This window comes from Zootermopsis nevadensis, unplaced genomic scaffold (genome assembly GCF_977971745.1).
Source record: "Zootermopsis nevadensis isolate Lab colony 2312 unplaced genomic scaffold, Znev_1.0 Znev_ptg000013l, whole genome shotgun sequence".
NCBI classification, from domain to species: domain Eukaryota; kingdom Metazoa; phylum Arthropoda; class Insecta; order Blattodea; family Termopsidae; genus Zootermopsis; species Zootermopsis nevadensis.
This window is the reverse complement of record NW_028259145.1, coordinates 14,051,263-14,068,278: the sequence shown is the minus strand read 5'-3', so window position 1 is coordinate 14,068,278 and position 17,016 is coordinate 14,051,263. Positions and strand designations below refer to the sequence as shown.

Genomic DNA, 17,016 nt, shown 5'->3' with positions numbered 1-17,016 from the left:
TAATATGAGTGAAATTTAATCCCAAGTCCCATCAAATGTACTTGCCATCACGGTCCGATTATTATCCTGGTTATTTTCCCTTTGAGCTGTTATTTCACGACTCGGACGGACCACGGTAAAGATGAAAAGCCAAACTGAAATGGAACTATAAGTTATGAAGTGACGAGGTTGGAGAAATTCGCATAGTGAAGAACTTCATAAATTATTTAGTACTCTTAGCCAGATAATACTAGGTTCAAATTAAGGGTGCAACTAGTAGGTCTCATTGACAGTTTTCAGTCTCAAAGAGGGTGCCAAATTTGGCATGTGAAGTAATACTGCTAACCTTGCTGACAGCTGTATCTGAAATTTGGCCATGTAACAGATTACGAAACAGTGTAGGTTTGTTTGTATGAGTAAAAATAAAATGTATGAACGCTGCATATAGTGCGGTACGTCCATTAGGCTTAGTTGGTTTCGTTCTATGGACCTATTCGTTGTAATTTTCTCATTTCTACGCGTTGGATTGTATCCGTCCGTGATAGTAAAGTTACGTCTTCTCCACACACGGCCTTTCCCTTCGTTAAACAAGAAATACAACAACAGCAGCAGAGTTTTCACTTGGTGGTCAAATGGACAAAATTTAATCCCTTTCCAATTAGTGACGTGCGTTTTAAATATTTGTAAGCTACAGGGAATGAATGTGTTGAGACAGTAAAAAAAATCAGCTCTGTCTAAACAAATCAGTGTGCAACAACAAGAGATGGCGATGCAGACGAAGGTCTGTTTGTCACTTTATGTTGCCTTTCGTGCAAACACCACAATACTGAAGTTCGTCTTGGACTTTCCGTCCTCGGGCATCCCTTGGGAATGGCTTGTCAGTGCGACAAACCCGTGTGGAATCGGGTGTTGGTTTTATCTTAGCTGACATGGACTCTGATTTTTGTATAACTTTTATAGTAAGCCTGTCTTCAAAGGGTGTGAGAAAAGAATTAGATTCATCTGACTGAGGCAAATTATGCATTAGCGTGGACATTTTTGGATAGTTGGACGTTTATTTAATGAAAAATCAGCATGGAAAGGGTTTATAGTTTTAGGCAAATAATTATAATGCCTGTTGATGATGGCCGAAATCCTTCCTGGCCTAAGATTACGCGCCGTGAAGGTTATTCGAGATTATGCTCTACCAATTCGTAATCTCGACACCAGATGGGGATGACTAGTTTACGTTCCGACCGCTTTACCCTTGTACCCGTTGCACAGGAGTGGCCTGAGAGATTACTGCGACAACCACCAGCTCTGCCGACCATTAGCTTTGCCTTCGCCGAGGTAGTGGGTTGGAGGTTACTTGAGTACGGTTTGGCAGACTGACGCCTGCAGATGTTCAGATGTTGGTGGCTTGTTTTCTCTCATTTAAGCAAGTAGAATGACGTCAGCACTTATTACGTATATCGTATCTATAAAATTTCAAGGGGCAGTCATTTTTTGGACCGTATGATCGTAAGAGTGAGGAATTGTCGAGAAGCGAATGTCCGGGCATGCGGTGCCAATTTGCAGTGTACTGGTGGTGTTGGCAACTGGACTAGAACTTGCCGCATCATATCAGTTTGGTTTATAAATTCGCACGGCTGTGTTATTAGGTTTGACCTCGAGTCTTGATGGTTTTACTACAAATACAGTGAAAACTTAATATACCGCGTGTATTGAAGCTGTCCCCCGAAACCCGCGTTCCACTGTAATTACAAATCAGCTTTAATCCGAACCATGTGCTCTTGGGATTTGTTCTTAGGCGCCCGGATCAAGCGGATTAGCGTAATGATTATCATGATCCATCCACCAGTAGTAACACATTCAAGCACTTAAGCCAGTATGAATAAAAGGCTTTAACGTCAAAACAGTTTAAGTCTCTGAAGTGGAGAATTGTGTCTCTCGCATTTGTTGCAGGCTCCTTGAGTTAAGTAGGCATTTTTGTGGACTGTGTACAAGTATGTCACGTTGACACGAGATTTTGTTTCTGTCAATGATACGGTCATACGGAATGCGCGCTGGTTCGAGTCTCGGGGAAAGAAATTTCTCATGAGATTTTCGACCCAATGGCCTAGGTGACTATAATTATGAAGACAATTTTAGTTTGGTTAAATTTTCTTTCACTCCAGCTGAGCAGGAGCCATCTTGATGCTCTCTTTCTCAGTAATACATTTAAAGGCAAAATTTGCTGCCCATCCGTTTTGGATTCAGTTTATTTGCGCGTTCCCTCCAGATCCATTAGAGACTACTTCACGTTTTTGTTCATCGTAGTCTTAAGGCTAGTCCCTTGTTTAGGTGTGTTTCTGCTGCCAATGCAGTCTGTCAGCGCATCGACATTTTTAACAAGGATAATATTTTGCTTAGGCATTTTATTTAGCCTTTTTTTTGTAATTAAGGTTTCATTTTGTATATATTGTTTATATTTAACTGATTTTAATTAATTATTATATACTTAGACATATTATTCAGCTCATTTGCTTGTTGATTATTATGCAATAAATGAGTTGAATTATTTGTACATTTATATAATTAGTCTATTTGTTTGTTTTTTGTATTTTAATGTTTAACTTTTAGGCGTATTATTTATCTCATTTACTGTTTATTATTAATTAATTAATTGATATATTATCATTATTATATTGTTCATTTATATATTTAGTTCATTGTTTGTTTTTGTATTGTTATGTTTGTTGCTAGTGCTTAGCTGTTATTGGCCTTTATTGGCTGTTGTTAAGCAGTCTAATAAATTAATTGAATTGAATTAAACCACACCTGCAACAATATTGACTGAGCATGCCATAAGGCTCATTTCTTATGCATGCAGTATAATAGACTGAATAAACCGTATTGCACTCCATTCCTTTACTAATTGTTACGTAATGGTTTCCTTCGGCATTGTCGCATTAGTATACAACAATCAACAATTCGCTTTCGTCAGTGTGGAAAGAGCTGAACTGTGAATCGCTTGTAGGAGAAGTGTGTTGTAGACGAGAGTCTTTCACAATAACCAAAGTACTTATCTTCTCTGAATTACTAAGAAATTCTTGACACTGTCCTTCACTCTCTCCATTTTATTTTTCCGGTGGATATCGAGGTCTCTTCCTCTTGAGGGAAGAGTGAGGTAGGGGCATCCTATTTGGTATTATTATTGCTTATACCATTTATAGGTTTTCATTTACATTTGTGAACTCTTGGAAGAGAATTAGGCTTGTCTTCCTTTTAACACAAATTCAATTTCTTAATCTGTTTGTTTACGGCATAATTTATATTAAAAGAATTCCGTTAAACCGTGTGGGATTCGAATTTCTAAAGCAACAAGACATGTTAGTAGCCGAAATTCTTGATGAAACTGTTTAAACCCTTGAAAGCCTGGTGGCAAGTATATATACCACTTGCCTGCTTTAACAGTCAGTAGCTTTTCATTATGCATTTGTCGGATTTGTTTGATTCTCAGGGTTAAGAGTGATAATTTCCTTTAAATACATTAACCGGTTGATCTTTGTAATGGTGAAGTGTAGTGTTTTCTGTGCGGTACGGACTGAATTTTTCCAATGATATTTTGACGAGCTTCGGCATCAAATGGTAAATAAATGGGGCCTCTTTTACGAAAGATAATTCTATCACTTTAGATTTCTTGATCCATGAACTTTGTTAGAGCTTTTGAGTGAGCTGCAAAGAATTCGTTTTATTTTTATTAATAATGTGTGTGCTATATAATTGTCTGAATAAACTGTAATGTACTCCATTCTGTAACCGTCCACTGCTTAACTTCCAAGGTCCGGGGGTGGTTGGTGTTTGTAAAATGGCGAATGTTTTTAATTTGGGAGCATGTGATTGAGGTTGGGTATCCAACAATACCTCGCAGATCTGAATTGAATTTTTCGTTGCGAAACATTTCAGAAAATAAGATCGGGAAGTATTTTTGCTGGTTCGGTTCTGTTCGATGTAGTGTGCGCCGGCCTAACTTTGCTGAGTTTCAAGTGTAGTAGCAGGGCAAGAGGCGAACTGCATCTTCTGCTGCAACTTAGGCTGATCATCATCATTCACATAGGTCAGTTTCTCCCACCTGCGACTTTAAATTGGCTGACAACTGGCATTAGACAAGTCTTTTTGTTACTTTTTAACAAGTCACTAAGTATCTTCATGGAGGAAAATTCTTCAAAAGGTGATAGCCGTTAATCTTCTTAAGAAATTCTGCACGTCTATGGTATCCGAAGGTTCATTGCCGTGTTAACAAGAGTCCACTAGTGATCCAATCCCGAGCCACTTCGATCTAGTTTTTTGTCTGCATCTTTCATATCTCGTTTGCTTGTTTTATGCCCCACACATCTCGCCCCCCGATTTGATGAACCTCATAGTATTTTAAGAGTGCGAAGTATGAAACTCCTCATAAAATGCATAATTTTAACCAGAATACTGTTTTTCCTCTTTTCAGGTCTGAATATATTTCCCCCCCCCCCCCCCCCCCCCCCCAAGACTGTGTAAAATAGGAAGAATCATGACGCTGCTGCTTTACATTGCTTGGAACAGCCGCGTCCTTGATTTGGGCCCCAGCCTGAGGCTGGTTTAGATCAGCTCAGCAGTTCCATATTCTTGAAGTATAAGGCTCTGTCTTTGTCAATACTAAAGTTCGAGGACCACCAAGGCATAAAATTGACATAACACGTGATTATACAATTAAAACAAAAAGAATTACTTCCACCTAAGTTACCTCTATGAAGTACTTCTTTGTATACTTTAATTTAATGTGACCTTTTCTTAGCAGTATACGTGTTATTTTTAGGTCGTTTCCCCGTCCATTCAGAGCAAGTTTGCTCTGAATGTGATTGCCAGTAGTAACTACCCCTCGGGAGATGATGCAGACCCGCTGAACGTTTGTTGTAACATTCGTGTACAACTGAATACAAAAAAGTACATTTGCTGAAGTAACAAAGTCGCGGTGAGCAGTTTTTATGAACTCTTCATTAAAAATAATAGGATATTGTATTTTTGAAACTGACACTGTGAAGTGGATATTTGATTTCGAGAAACACGACAGTGGATGTTTGTAAGATTTGAGGTTTTCACAGCGGTGAGTATGAAGATTTCTGTCTTCTGGGTTGTTGCGCTGCGATGAATCGCCCTGATAACGGAGGCAGTATGACCTCTGAAACGTTGGTTAACATCGACCAGACTACACAGCGCAACAACCCAGAAGACAGAAATCTTCACAGTGGATGTTTATTAGAGCTGGCAGAATGCGCACTTTTTCCCTGTAGTTTGTTTGACCTAGCCTCGTTTCGGCTAGTCGCCTTGATGCTGCTAATCATTGGGTATTCTCTTGGAAGCAATGCGGATGCCCATTGTGGGGCAGACGTGACGTTGCGCCGTCGACTTCCGTAGTTTCCTTCCGGACGTAACGTTGAAGTGGAACGTAGACAACCGACTTATCATAAGCCATTCTGGTCTGGACGGCTGCAGAACGTTGAATGCCACCCGTAAGCTTAGCATTTGAGTTTGAGGGACCAAATCGCTTACTCGCGCACTCTGTATGCTGTGTTGTTTTATACCTCGCGCAGAGATAATGTTGAATGTATACCAGAAGGGCCCGACCGAAAAAAGTATTGTGTTTTTTCTAATAGTTTTAACTGAGGGCTGTGCAAGGATACGGTCTGAATTTCATACACTCTACCTGCCTTTTTGTCGAAACTAGAAAAGTTTCACTGTCGGGGTTTTGACGTCTGATAGACGCATTCAAAGCAGTTTGTGGTTTTTTTGCTTGTAAGCACTTCGTCTCCCCCTCTACAAACCCAGCATTTGCAAAAGCACACTTTGGTACCCCATTAACCGTGATAACATACAACAGGTTATTGCATTTGGACAGAGGCTGACATGGCGAGGCCAGAAAGCGCATTTTTGACACTTTATTTACCAATGCGTCTAAAAACGAAAACTTGTTGCAATATTTTATTGCGAGCTATATTCGAATGTATTAGAAGCAGTTACCAATAACGCTATGGTGTTACGTCTAGCGAGCAGGGGAATGACAATTCGAAACAATATGCTTATGTCGTTATTACGGAGAGAATTATAGCGGTCGCCTGAACGAATGAACCTCATTTCTGTCCAGTGTAAGATACAGAAACGGAAAATTTGGCTTCGTAAGCGTGGCGCCATCGGAAATGAAAACTTGTTTGACGCGTAGAAGTAAAGCTGTCCCGCTACACGTCTTGGCGGCTTTTTATTGGGGGCGGGGGAGAATAGATTCTGCGTATTTTTCATCTCGGCACTGAATGGGGGTTAATAGTCAGCATCACGCCCCGGCCGAGTTTTAACCCCGGGGAAGGGACCCCATGCTACCGTTGGATAGGAGGCTGGGTGGGCCCCAAAGCCTGTCTGGACGCAGTGGCCCTGCCGAGGTTCGAACCTGGTTGTCCAGTCCGTAGTCAGACACTGTACTGACTGAGCTACCCCGGCTGTTGTTAGACGCGTCGACTTTTCTGAATGATGGATAGATAGTCCGTGGACACCTTCAGCGTCCATTTGCTGTTCTGTATGCTTCAGTTTCTCAAGGCGCCGCATTGTACGAACGCAAAATGAAGACAGTGAAGTGATTATCTAACTGATCGGGGGTTCTACCACATGTGTTGCCTCAGGTTGACTGACACCGCTGTATTAGCGTGTACAAACTTTAATGCCATTGCAGTACGAGAAGTGGTCTTCTTCTTGTAAGAACCTATAGATAACAGTACTTGGTTTCTCAAGACAATTAGGTTCCAGTTGTGTCCCAATTTCATGCTTGATAAGTCGTGTCCGTCTGGTGCCATCTTAAAGAAGTAGAGCCTGTAACAAGGCTACATCTATTTCGTCACCGTTGGTAGATTCTGTTAATAATTTCATGAGTTCCAATGTTATTAGAACTTTGTTTGCTGTTGCCTAGTGTGAATTTCACGTTTTAATTTCTGAAAATTCTGTTATTTGAATTTGCGAATAGAAACATGTTTATTTGTTGTACATATCGCGGCTGTTCGGACTGGCGGTTCATAAGATCTTCCTCGATCCCCCAGCTGTTCTCAGAGTAGTCGCACTCTGCGTATTGCGCATGCGTGTGTTTTGTTTCGTTATTTTTATTGTCTGGCTTAAAATCTGTTTCGGTCTTGCGATGTATTCAGTGAATAGCCACTTTTTTGTGTCGCTGGCGCTGGAAGACAGATAGATGTAACTTCAGTCGAGTGTGCATGTTCACATTTACGAGGAGTTGGGATTGTAAAAGTATCCGACTGTCACTTCTTATTTGTTTATTATTGTTGTTATTATTGTTTTGATGATTTTGCTGCAAGGCCTACACAAGTTGGCGTCCTTCGTTGTGTACCAGGTGTTTACTATCACAGTTAAAAACATCAAGTTGGTGCGTGGTAACAGAAAAATTAGCGATGGAGCCAAGGATCTCGCAAATTCACGTATGCCATCTACTTACAGAAATTTGTTTAATAATTCGGGAGGAAAGAGCCAGCGCCTGTTAAGATGTTCAGCGTGTTGACTAGTAGTCAGGTGGCTGACATGAGGACTGACGTTTTGGCTTTCTTTACTTAGTCTGTCTTTTAATTCACGTACATTTGTTATTCTGAAAAAGAGAAAATGCAATGAACTTTCATTAAGCAACGTTGTCACATGAAATAGGCCCGTAAGAGAATAAATATTACTGCTTAGAAGCGATCGGCCATTTGTTGTTTTTGGTTATATTAATGTACTTGCACCGTTATTAAGTTAACCAACTCGTGCGTAAGTAAACCCGTGGCTGGATCAGAACTTGAGCCAGCGTAATCAATAGGTATCACCACAAACCAGTGATGGAAATGCTGGGAGACAGTCTTCCTTAATTTCAACTTGAAATTAAGAAATTGTCTTTGTTCTGATCATCCGGGGGTTAGAATTCTACTGCCAGAAGCGTCTTGCTCTATTTACACTTTGAACGAAACTCTTAGATCGCCCACCTACGTCTTATGATCTTATAGTAGTTCTTTTCCCATTAATATTTTTTAGACATTTACTTGTTTCTGTAATATAAGTCATATCCTTTAAATTTGTCTTCATCCCGTTGCCTTAATAACGTGGCTGGCATAAAGAACATGGTGAGTCTCTCACTTTGCAGGATGTTGAATGGTTCAGTACGTGTATTAATTGACGGGAGGAGGGTGGTAGGCGAAGGTGTCAGGGTTCCCGAAACTACGGCCAATTGTATATTCATTTACTTACCTGCAGAACAGTGCTGAATATCGCGCAAATTTATAATGAAGATTCTTTTAAATATGTGTTGATGCTGACTGATTTTATTCCACTTGCCGTTGCAACCCCGTATAGTGATCGGCTTACGAATTACACGGTTGCTAAGCGACGATAAGCCAGTGAACATGATCTCTTTCGCACTATGAAAAGCTGTTGTGGTTGCCTATCATCCAGGCGAGTGGCGGAAGGAAACTGATTTTGTGTGTATGTACAACGTTCATTGCTTAAGACATCGTGTCTCAGGAATGAGGCCTCACACATCACGTATGCGAAGCTGGGCCCCTCAACGGTAGGTTTTTTAAAAAAATTGAATTGCCAAGGAGGCTGATAGGCTAAATGGAGCGGGTGCTATACGAAGTGTCGGAGGCCACTTCCTGTTCATGTCAGTACAACATTTACACGTCGAATAATAATTCAATGTTTTCAGCAATGTTCTAATGGAGTGTGATCGTTCCCTCCCAGTGTATCGGCCTTGTTGTTGTGATTGAGAGTTTAAATTAAGCAGGCGCATGTATTTTGGTCCAGCTTGGCTCCCGTTCTATCCAAGCTCCCGTGATAACTGAAGTCAGCGCTGTGTATGCAGAATGTTCTCGAACGCTGTAAATCGATGTGTTACTTTACGTAACGTCTGTGAAGGTTAGTTTCGTGATTTCGGTGCGAAACCACGCTCGAACTTCCTTTTTAGTGGCACGTTGGTATGTATGTATGTATGTATGTATCTGTATTACATAGGGTCAGGTGGGTGTTTGTATTTGCGCTCACAGTGGTGACGTTTAAACGGGGAAACGTTGAAATTATGTAATGAGTAGCGGGGATGATGTTTGTCGTTGTTGTTCTCCTGTGACGACATGTTTTGAGCGATATTATTATGCTACAACTGTTTCGTACAGAGTACTTGTAATAATTTGAAGAAATTCAGATGGTGTAATGTGGTCCTCTCCTGAACCAGTCGAATCCAGTTCACGTTCTCGCACATCCTGTAACATACAAATTATCCTCCCATCTGCTTCTGTGTCTCCCAAATAGGCTTTTCCCTTCTCGTTTACTTTCAGAATATTGTACTCATCGTCTCTCCCTTGCATGCTACATGCCACGCCCTTCTCGTCCCTTTTTATTCAGGTCGAATCGTCCTGATACTGTTCAGTGGAAGTACAAATATTAGGCGTATGTTACTCCTGTAATTCGGTGTTCCGTCATCTTAGAACAGCTTTAATTTGGCGAAATGGCTTTGCTGCACCTGAAATAACGCGAAGAACCAATGTCTGCAAAAACTATGGTAGCAGCGGATGGTACAGCATGGATGCTGTGGGGGACCGATGAGGGAAACCAGTCTGCTAGCTAGCTAGCTCGCTCGCGACATGCGTAGTGCAAGAGGGTATCAAGCGTCAACATGGCACCAATATTAGTAGGCTGCTTTCTGTTCACGATCGCGAAATGAGGCGAACAGACATGTTTTTTTGTCTGTTGTTCGTCTGTAATTTTTCTTTGTTCAGTTTCTGTCGGCTGTGGGCAATAGCGCTGGCGATGATCGCCCTGATGATGGAGGCAGCAAGCTCCTCTGACACGTCCTTAAATTTCTTCCCGACATACGGCGTTACAACCAATAATACAATCATCTTGTCATGAAACCCTGCTTGGTGAGCGTATATGGTGGGGAGGTTGGTCTGTATGCATCTTTAAGGAAATTGAAAGATGGAGGAACACAGTGAAAAACAATTCGATCCTGCATTTCCTGTTGCATAGAAACTCTTTATTCGTTCATGTACTCCGTTTGCTGAGCTAATGTGTGCATATTCATACGGTCACTAATTTCTGACAAAGATGTTGGTATCCACCTACAAGTCCACAACCCAGAGAAATGTCGACATGGTTAAATGTGTTTGGAATGAAAGCAAAGTAATGTTGCAGCCTGGCAATTCACGCACTTTGTATCCGACAGTTTACCGTTAGTTGGTTGGCCTTCCAACAACAATATCTTTCCATTCTGACTTAAGAATGAACCAGCAAGGACAGGTCAAATTGAGTTACACAACAAACTACCACATAACTTTCTGATCGCCCAACAATCTTACACCACAATTTACGAACTATCATTTATAATGGTAACTTTTCCTGGCAGATGTCGGCTTAGAGTACACAGCTTCTCGAGTATGGTATGAAAACTAGTGTTCATTTAATATGTATAGAGAGAGCTTCGATATTAATTTCTAGACTTATTAAGGAAAATTGTAACTAGCCGGTTAAAAACGTTCACCATATGGTGCGTGAATGGGCAACAGATGCAAGATACAGGAATGGTAATTAACAAGAAATAATTATCGTTCTTGAGTTATGTTTGGCAGTGCCAACAGTGCTCTCACTTTCTGGACATTCTACCTGCACACCTTGGCGAACTCTGAAGAAGCCTTGTGGACGTCAACATTTTCTGTTGTTTTAACCTTTCTGTCGAAGGTACGTGACGTGCTGTTTGTCGCCATCTCTAGTCAAGCATCACTTGGAGCGCGACAAATATGAAGACGTAGTAGGCACGCGAGGATAGTGGGCTTGTCGTCAGGTTTGCGTTAGACGTGGGACTGCGAAGGCGCTCCGTGAGAGCAGGCCGGTTTGCAAAGAGGCAAATGAAAACATGTCTCTACCAGTTGGACGGTTGCTAGTTAAACATCGCCCTCTGGGCAAGTGTAAACTTCATATAATTGAAGGCCTTCAGAAATAACCGAATGAGGAAGATTCCGTAACTGCTGACACGGTAATACTCCGAAAAATTAATGTATTTTCCCTTGAAAGTGTAAGTACAGTTTTTTATCCTTGACGTTTATCCACCTGCCTGTGTAACACGAGCTGCACTCACTAACAAGTGAAAAGCAACATTAGAAATATTAGTAGTATATAGTACAGAATTGTGTTGCATAGTGTGTAGTATTTTACGGCTTTGGTGTTAGGCATTTTTTTGCCTCCGACTTCCAATTTTGAAGGGCAAAAAGAGGGTATTGAAGATGACTGTCTTGTGGGTTGTTGCGCCGTGAAGTCTGGCAGAAGTTTCCCGAAGTTTCATAGGTAGTTGCTGCCTCTATCAAAAGGGCGATAGGTTATCACCGGCATCATAGCGCGTCCTCACTTTGTAGCTTGAGGATGCTGTGGGGTAGCTGCTGAAAAAATTAAATAAACGTTCGCAGGCAGCTCGGGTATTTGGGCGGGCTGACAACCCTTCACAGTAAAAATAAAAACACGGTACGAATTGTTTCGCAGGACCTCGGCTGTGGATGAATTAAATGGGAAGACCTAATTTTTTAAGTGTAGGGACTAGTGGCGTACTCTTCTGAACATGATAATTAACTTTCCTGTTTCCTTAAATGACCGACAATTTCTTGACCAGTTCAGCAAATATTGGCATCCTAAGGCTGCTTTATATAATTAGTGCGGCTGCGTTATCGACCTCAGTTATATTTCACTCAAACGAGTTTTAAGCCAGGTGGCGTATGGCTTGGCACGTGCGATGCCAGGGAACATGTGATCCTTGGTTGTCGTCTCTGAACATTGCGCTGTTACTGGGTTTGTTACATCTCGGACTGACGGTTTGTAGAAGAAAAACCGAGTTGTTGACATCTCTTCTCGCCTTTAAACAAAGAGTGACTAAGGGAAAAAACAGTTATCGAACAAGGACGTAGGTGAATATTATTTTATGGGGAACGAAAAATTGCTCTTTTTTAAAATTCACTTCATTCTTGCCTTGGCTCGGTCTCTTCATCTTTAATTTTCTTTAATTCCTTTGTTTTTCATGTCCTTTCGTACAATTAAGTAAGCATGTAGTGAGACCTTGCACCCCGTTTCAAGTGTAGTTAGAACGCTGTTGCTATCAGGTTTTGTACACGTCGTAGAAATTGTCCCGCGGGCACTGTTGTGTGTGAACTGCACGCCAGCGTTGCAGTTACGACCAGCATTTCGAGGTGTGATCTGTCGTGGCGGATTTGAATTTGGTTTTTGCTGTTATGCACTGTGTGCGGATGAAGTACTCCGTTTCACATGAATGCCGTAAGTTCCATGCTGTCACAATTATCTTAGAGCAGTGGTATTCAACCTGGGTTACGCGTACCCCCGGGGGTACGTGAAATTTAAAAAATATATATTATTTTATGATAAACACTGATTAATCAGTAATGTAATTTATTTAATTTATTTTAGATGTAGATTATATACTATGTATAACTTGAATTATACACCAACAACTTTGGGGGTACAAAGTTGAAGAGAAATTATATCTGGGGGGTACACGAACAAAAAAGGTTGAATACAACTGTTTTAGAGGCTCACTCGCTATGAAAGAGAATCCTTTTTGAGAAGTCGATAATTGCCAGCTATATAATAAAACGTAATTATGCGGCGTGAGTGTGCGTCAGCTATGATTGCAGTTGAGGAAAAGCAACAAATATAGCACGATTATCAGCTGAAATACTGAAATAGAAATGTTGAGGTTGTGTTAGAACTGCAGTGGGGAGAACTTCTGGGATGTCCTGGAGAAAATGTGTTCAATAAAACTGAGATTCCTTAAGATATGTACTATGTGAAGAGTGTGACCATTCTGGTGAGTTAGTATTGAAAGCTGAAAAAAGAGCAAAACCTTACTTGCTGTTTCTTTGTCCATGAATCCCAAAAATGAGGAGTAAGAACGGAAGGGGAATAAAATGGAGGAAAATAATGAGAGGGAATGATCAGAGCATCTTGCGGGGTTGAAGCTAGCATTAGCAGTGTTTTTCTTTGTAATGAGGACTTCAATAATTTGTTCCCTTAACCAGATATTCTTATGGTGGTCATAAAAATTAGTATGAGGTGGGTGGGACATTTAACGAGCTGTTAACACCATACTTGGGCCAGTTCTTTGAAAACAGGGTGTGATGGTGTGGACAGGATTTATCTGGTTCAAACTAGGGACCAGTGGCAGACTTTTGTAACATGGGTTCCTCAGTATATGAGTGACTATCAGCTTCTGAAGGAGAACTGTACCTCACGAAATTAGTTATGTCTTTAACATTTCCACTTACAATGGAATAATGAAATTATGTCAATAATGTGAAAACCACCATCTTGTTGCCAAAAATGTATCTTGGAAGAACAATACTAAACATATTTTAATAGTTACTTTATCATGCATTATTCGTGACACTGTTCATGACCATTTAAGGTTTTGTCTTTGTAAGTTCTGTTGTGTAAGAAACAATTTCTTTGAAGGTAAGCGTTACAAATCTGTAATCACTGTTGATAAAGAATAATTTATTTTGTGAGTGTGTATCATACTGCTGTCAGCATGTGAGAGACATACTTGAAGTGAACCTATAGTGTGCACTCGTATCATATTATTTGGTGACCCAATTGCTGCAAGAAATACATATTGATGGTTCAGAAGTCGGTGATAATAAGTCAGGTTTTCAGTTTGTGGAGTGTAACAAGTTATTACGCAACATTTTTCATAAAACACCTTTTGTATGTACCTTTGATGTTAATTTCATGCAGTGGAATTAATAACACTGAGTTACATTTGTTAGTTTCTGAGCAAGCATTATGCTGCCTGTTGATAAATGTCTGGCCGTGAAGGTAATTACTCATAACTACACTACATTTTTTATTTGCTGTTATAAGAAGGATTTTGTGTGAAGATTTCTGTCTTCTGGGTTGTTGCGCTGTGTAGTCTGGTCGATGTTAACCAACGTTTCAGAGGTCATACTGCCTCCGTCATCAGGGCGATGAATATTGAAACAACAACCCAGAAGACAGAAATCTTCATACTCACCGCTGTGAAAACCTCAAATCTTACAGGATTTTGTGTACCAGGAAAAACTAATTAAACATCAGTGTCTGTAAGCAGCGACCACCAAAATTCAGAAAACTTTGGAAATAGGAGAGGTTACTTTGAATTGGAAGACACACTGACATAGAGAGAAAACAACAAAAACTTGTTTGTTTTTGTATTTCCATTCGTCAGTTTTAGAATAGGTTTCCAATTTTTGTGTTAATGATAACATTCTCAGACAATGAAAAGAAGTAGCATGTAAAATATTTTTAAGTGAGTAATTGTTGGTGTGTGTGTGTGTCTGTCTGTGTGCACGCACGTACATGTGTGTGTCTATACTCGTGTTTGTATCATTATCACTATGCTGTTACTATTGTTTTAATTATAATCATTATAAACTTGCAGGTACTGTCTATGAGTGAGGAGCTGCGCCGGGCTTTATATGCCAGCAATGCAGCTTCCCTCGACATCGAGCTATTCCTCCCAGACTTAGTTGGTGTTACCGAGATCTTCTCAGAAGAGCACCGCAAGAAGCTATGTCGCCATCTCCCAGCTCGAGCGGAAGGTAAAAAATGTTTCTTGACACTTGGACTTAACTTCTTTTACTTCCCATTATATACATACACATTAAAAAGCCCAAACATTGTGAAAATAAATTTTTGTAATTAACTTGTAAGGAATATTACTTATTTTTCTGTTATATATTTCAGTAATATTGTGATTAAGATACAATGTTAAATAGTAAGAACATTTTAAATGATACTTATTAAGCCCTCTACTATGAATACCAGCTTCAGATCTCTTGGTTATTTAGACATTCATGTAGATGACTTGTGTTATTCCGTTGTTGCAGGTTATGTATGGACGCTTGTGTTCAGTACATCGCAGCATGGCTTCAGTTTAAATTCACTGTACCGCAAGATGAACAGACTGGAAAGTCCTATCCTGATGGTCATAGAAGACACAGAACATAATGTGAGTGCCGCTTAATGTTGATGTAATACATTCTCCATGTTCTTGAAGTGATTTGCTGATGATGGTAACTGTTACTGTCCAGAAGCATGTATTTGTGTTACATTCTTGTGTCAGAATGTGTGTTACATCAAACATTTTCACACTTTGTCATTCACATCCTACTTTGTTTGAGCAATATATACTTGGAGCCCAAATAATATACAGGGCAAACACAAATAATCCGAGTGTTTATTTAACAAATCTAAATGTCATACAGAAATTAAACTTACTTCATTGGTAGAACTCCAAAAACTATGTTGAAGCACTCAGGAAAAGTGGCATAAATCCTGTAATGGTTGCCAGGAGTGTAACTGTTGACATGGCAGTGAAATAGTGACCTACCCTGATGTTTGAATTTTCTGGTATCAGTGATCATGGCCATTGCTTAAAATGACTGTTTCCAGCAAGTAACATTCACTAGATCACTAGTTATTCATATCTCACTGGAGTTTTCATATTGAGCCACTACTCCCTTACACCTTCATTTTTCGAGATCCATTTTAATATCGCTGTCACAAGTACCTCTTTCATTCATTTAAGTTTTCTAACAAAGTTTTGCCTGCATTTCTTATTTCCCCATGTATGCTATCTATTCTGTTCAGCTCATTTTCCTTTACTTGATCATTGTAATGGATAATATTTGTTGAAGAGTACAAATTATAAAGGTTCTCATTATTGTCCTCTGGATATTTCTGTCTCCTAGATCCAAATATTCTGAGTTCCCTGCTCTGACACTGAAATATTGAGCATTAGGATCCATAATATCATAGCCACACAAGCAGATTGAGAAACTTGTGTTTTCTGATGCTGAAACTCTTGATTGATAAGAAAGGAAATTTTTTAACCTATTAATAGAATTTCTAAACTTCAGTATTAAGAAAAAAATGTTTACAAGGGATGGGGGTGGGGAACACTTGTTCTTATGGTTGAGTAATATGTGACTGGACTACATGCACAAACCTGTTATTTGTCACTTTAATATGCAAACAAAATCCTATCATGTGGAAGATTTCATTTCCTTTGTATATGTTGTTTGTTTTAGGTGTTTGGTGCATTGACATCATGTGCACTGAAAGTAAGTGACCACTTCTATGGGACTGGTGAATCGCTGCTATTCCGATTCACACCTGAATTCCAAGTGTTCAACTGGACAGGGGATAACATGTACTTCATCAAAGGCAACAACGAGAGCCTTGCTATCGGTGCTGGAGAGTGAGTATGAATATCATAACTTCTGTTTTTCACAACTAGATTAAAAATATACTTTATGTTTGAAAAGTACTATTCATTTTTCATTCAAGGAATGAATATTAAGGTAAAGTAATTACTGTGGCTTCAGGTATGTAGCATTTATATTTCCCATTCGGTTGGCATAACCTTTTACCTTTGAAGATGGTGGACGCAGCAGGTATTGAGAATATTTCTAGTCAGTGCTGGTATTTAAACAGCTTTTAGTCATACAGTGATCTTTGCACTCTTTAAAAGAAATTGTTTCCAGCTCCTCTCATTAAGAAAAGAAGACAGGCACATAAAGCACTTAAGTAGTCTTAAGGTAATTTATTAATGCTTTATCATCTGCAGAGTTTATTTAGTGTTGACTAGTATGACAGGATGATCATTTATGTCAAAGTGAAAAGAGCTAAGGACTGTCAGGATAGTCAGTGCCTCCGCCAATAACTGAGCCAGTTATTCTGTTGGTAAAAGAAAGCTGCACTACCAATTGGTTTGTAGTGTTAGAATGTTTGGTTTATAAGCTGAAAAGGGCATCTTTCTTGTAATTGCTTAAAGCTATGCAGGTTTCTAAAAAAATGGAAGCTGTCATACCAGCCGAGTGTCAACCCTTTAACTGAGAATGGAGGGCATGGTAATGTTCTGCTAAATCAGGGCTATTGTTCACCTCATACGGTGATGATAGATGAGTATGGGGTGGTTCTGGAATGATGGTTAGC

The 17,016-nt window shown here is 39.9% G+C and overlaps 1 protein-coding gene across 19 annotated transcripts in view; it reads left to right on the top strand.

The window, feature by feature from the left end:
* mtd (TLD domain-containing protein mustard) overlaps nucleotides 1-17,016 on the top strand; it is a 189,309-nt gene that overhangs the window by 166,320 nt on the left and 5,973 nt on the right. For 16 of the 19 annotated variants that reach the window (XM_087348710.1, XM_087348699.1, XM_087348697.1 and 13 more), the window contains 3 exons: nucleotides 14,459-14,618; nucleotides 14,907-15,028; nucleotides 16,110-16,279. In XM_087348710.1, coding sequence (XP_087204836.1) covers nucleotides 14,459-14,618; nucleotides 14,907-15,028; nucleotides 16,110-16,279 — 452 coding nt within the window. Of the gene's footprint in view, nucleotides 1-3,103; nucleotides 3,128-7,403; nucleotides 7,446-12,164; nucleotides 12,301-14,458; nucleotides 14,619-14,906; nucleotides 15,029-16,109; nucleotides 16,280-17,016 lie in introns of those variants that run through there. The other 3 variants (XM_087348709.1, XM_087348706.1, XM_087348707.1) reach the window with 3 other exon arrangements.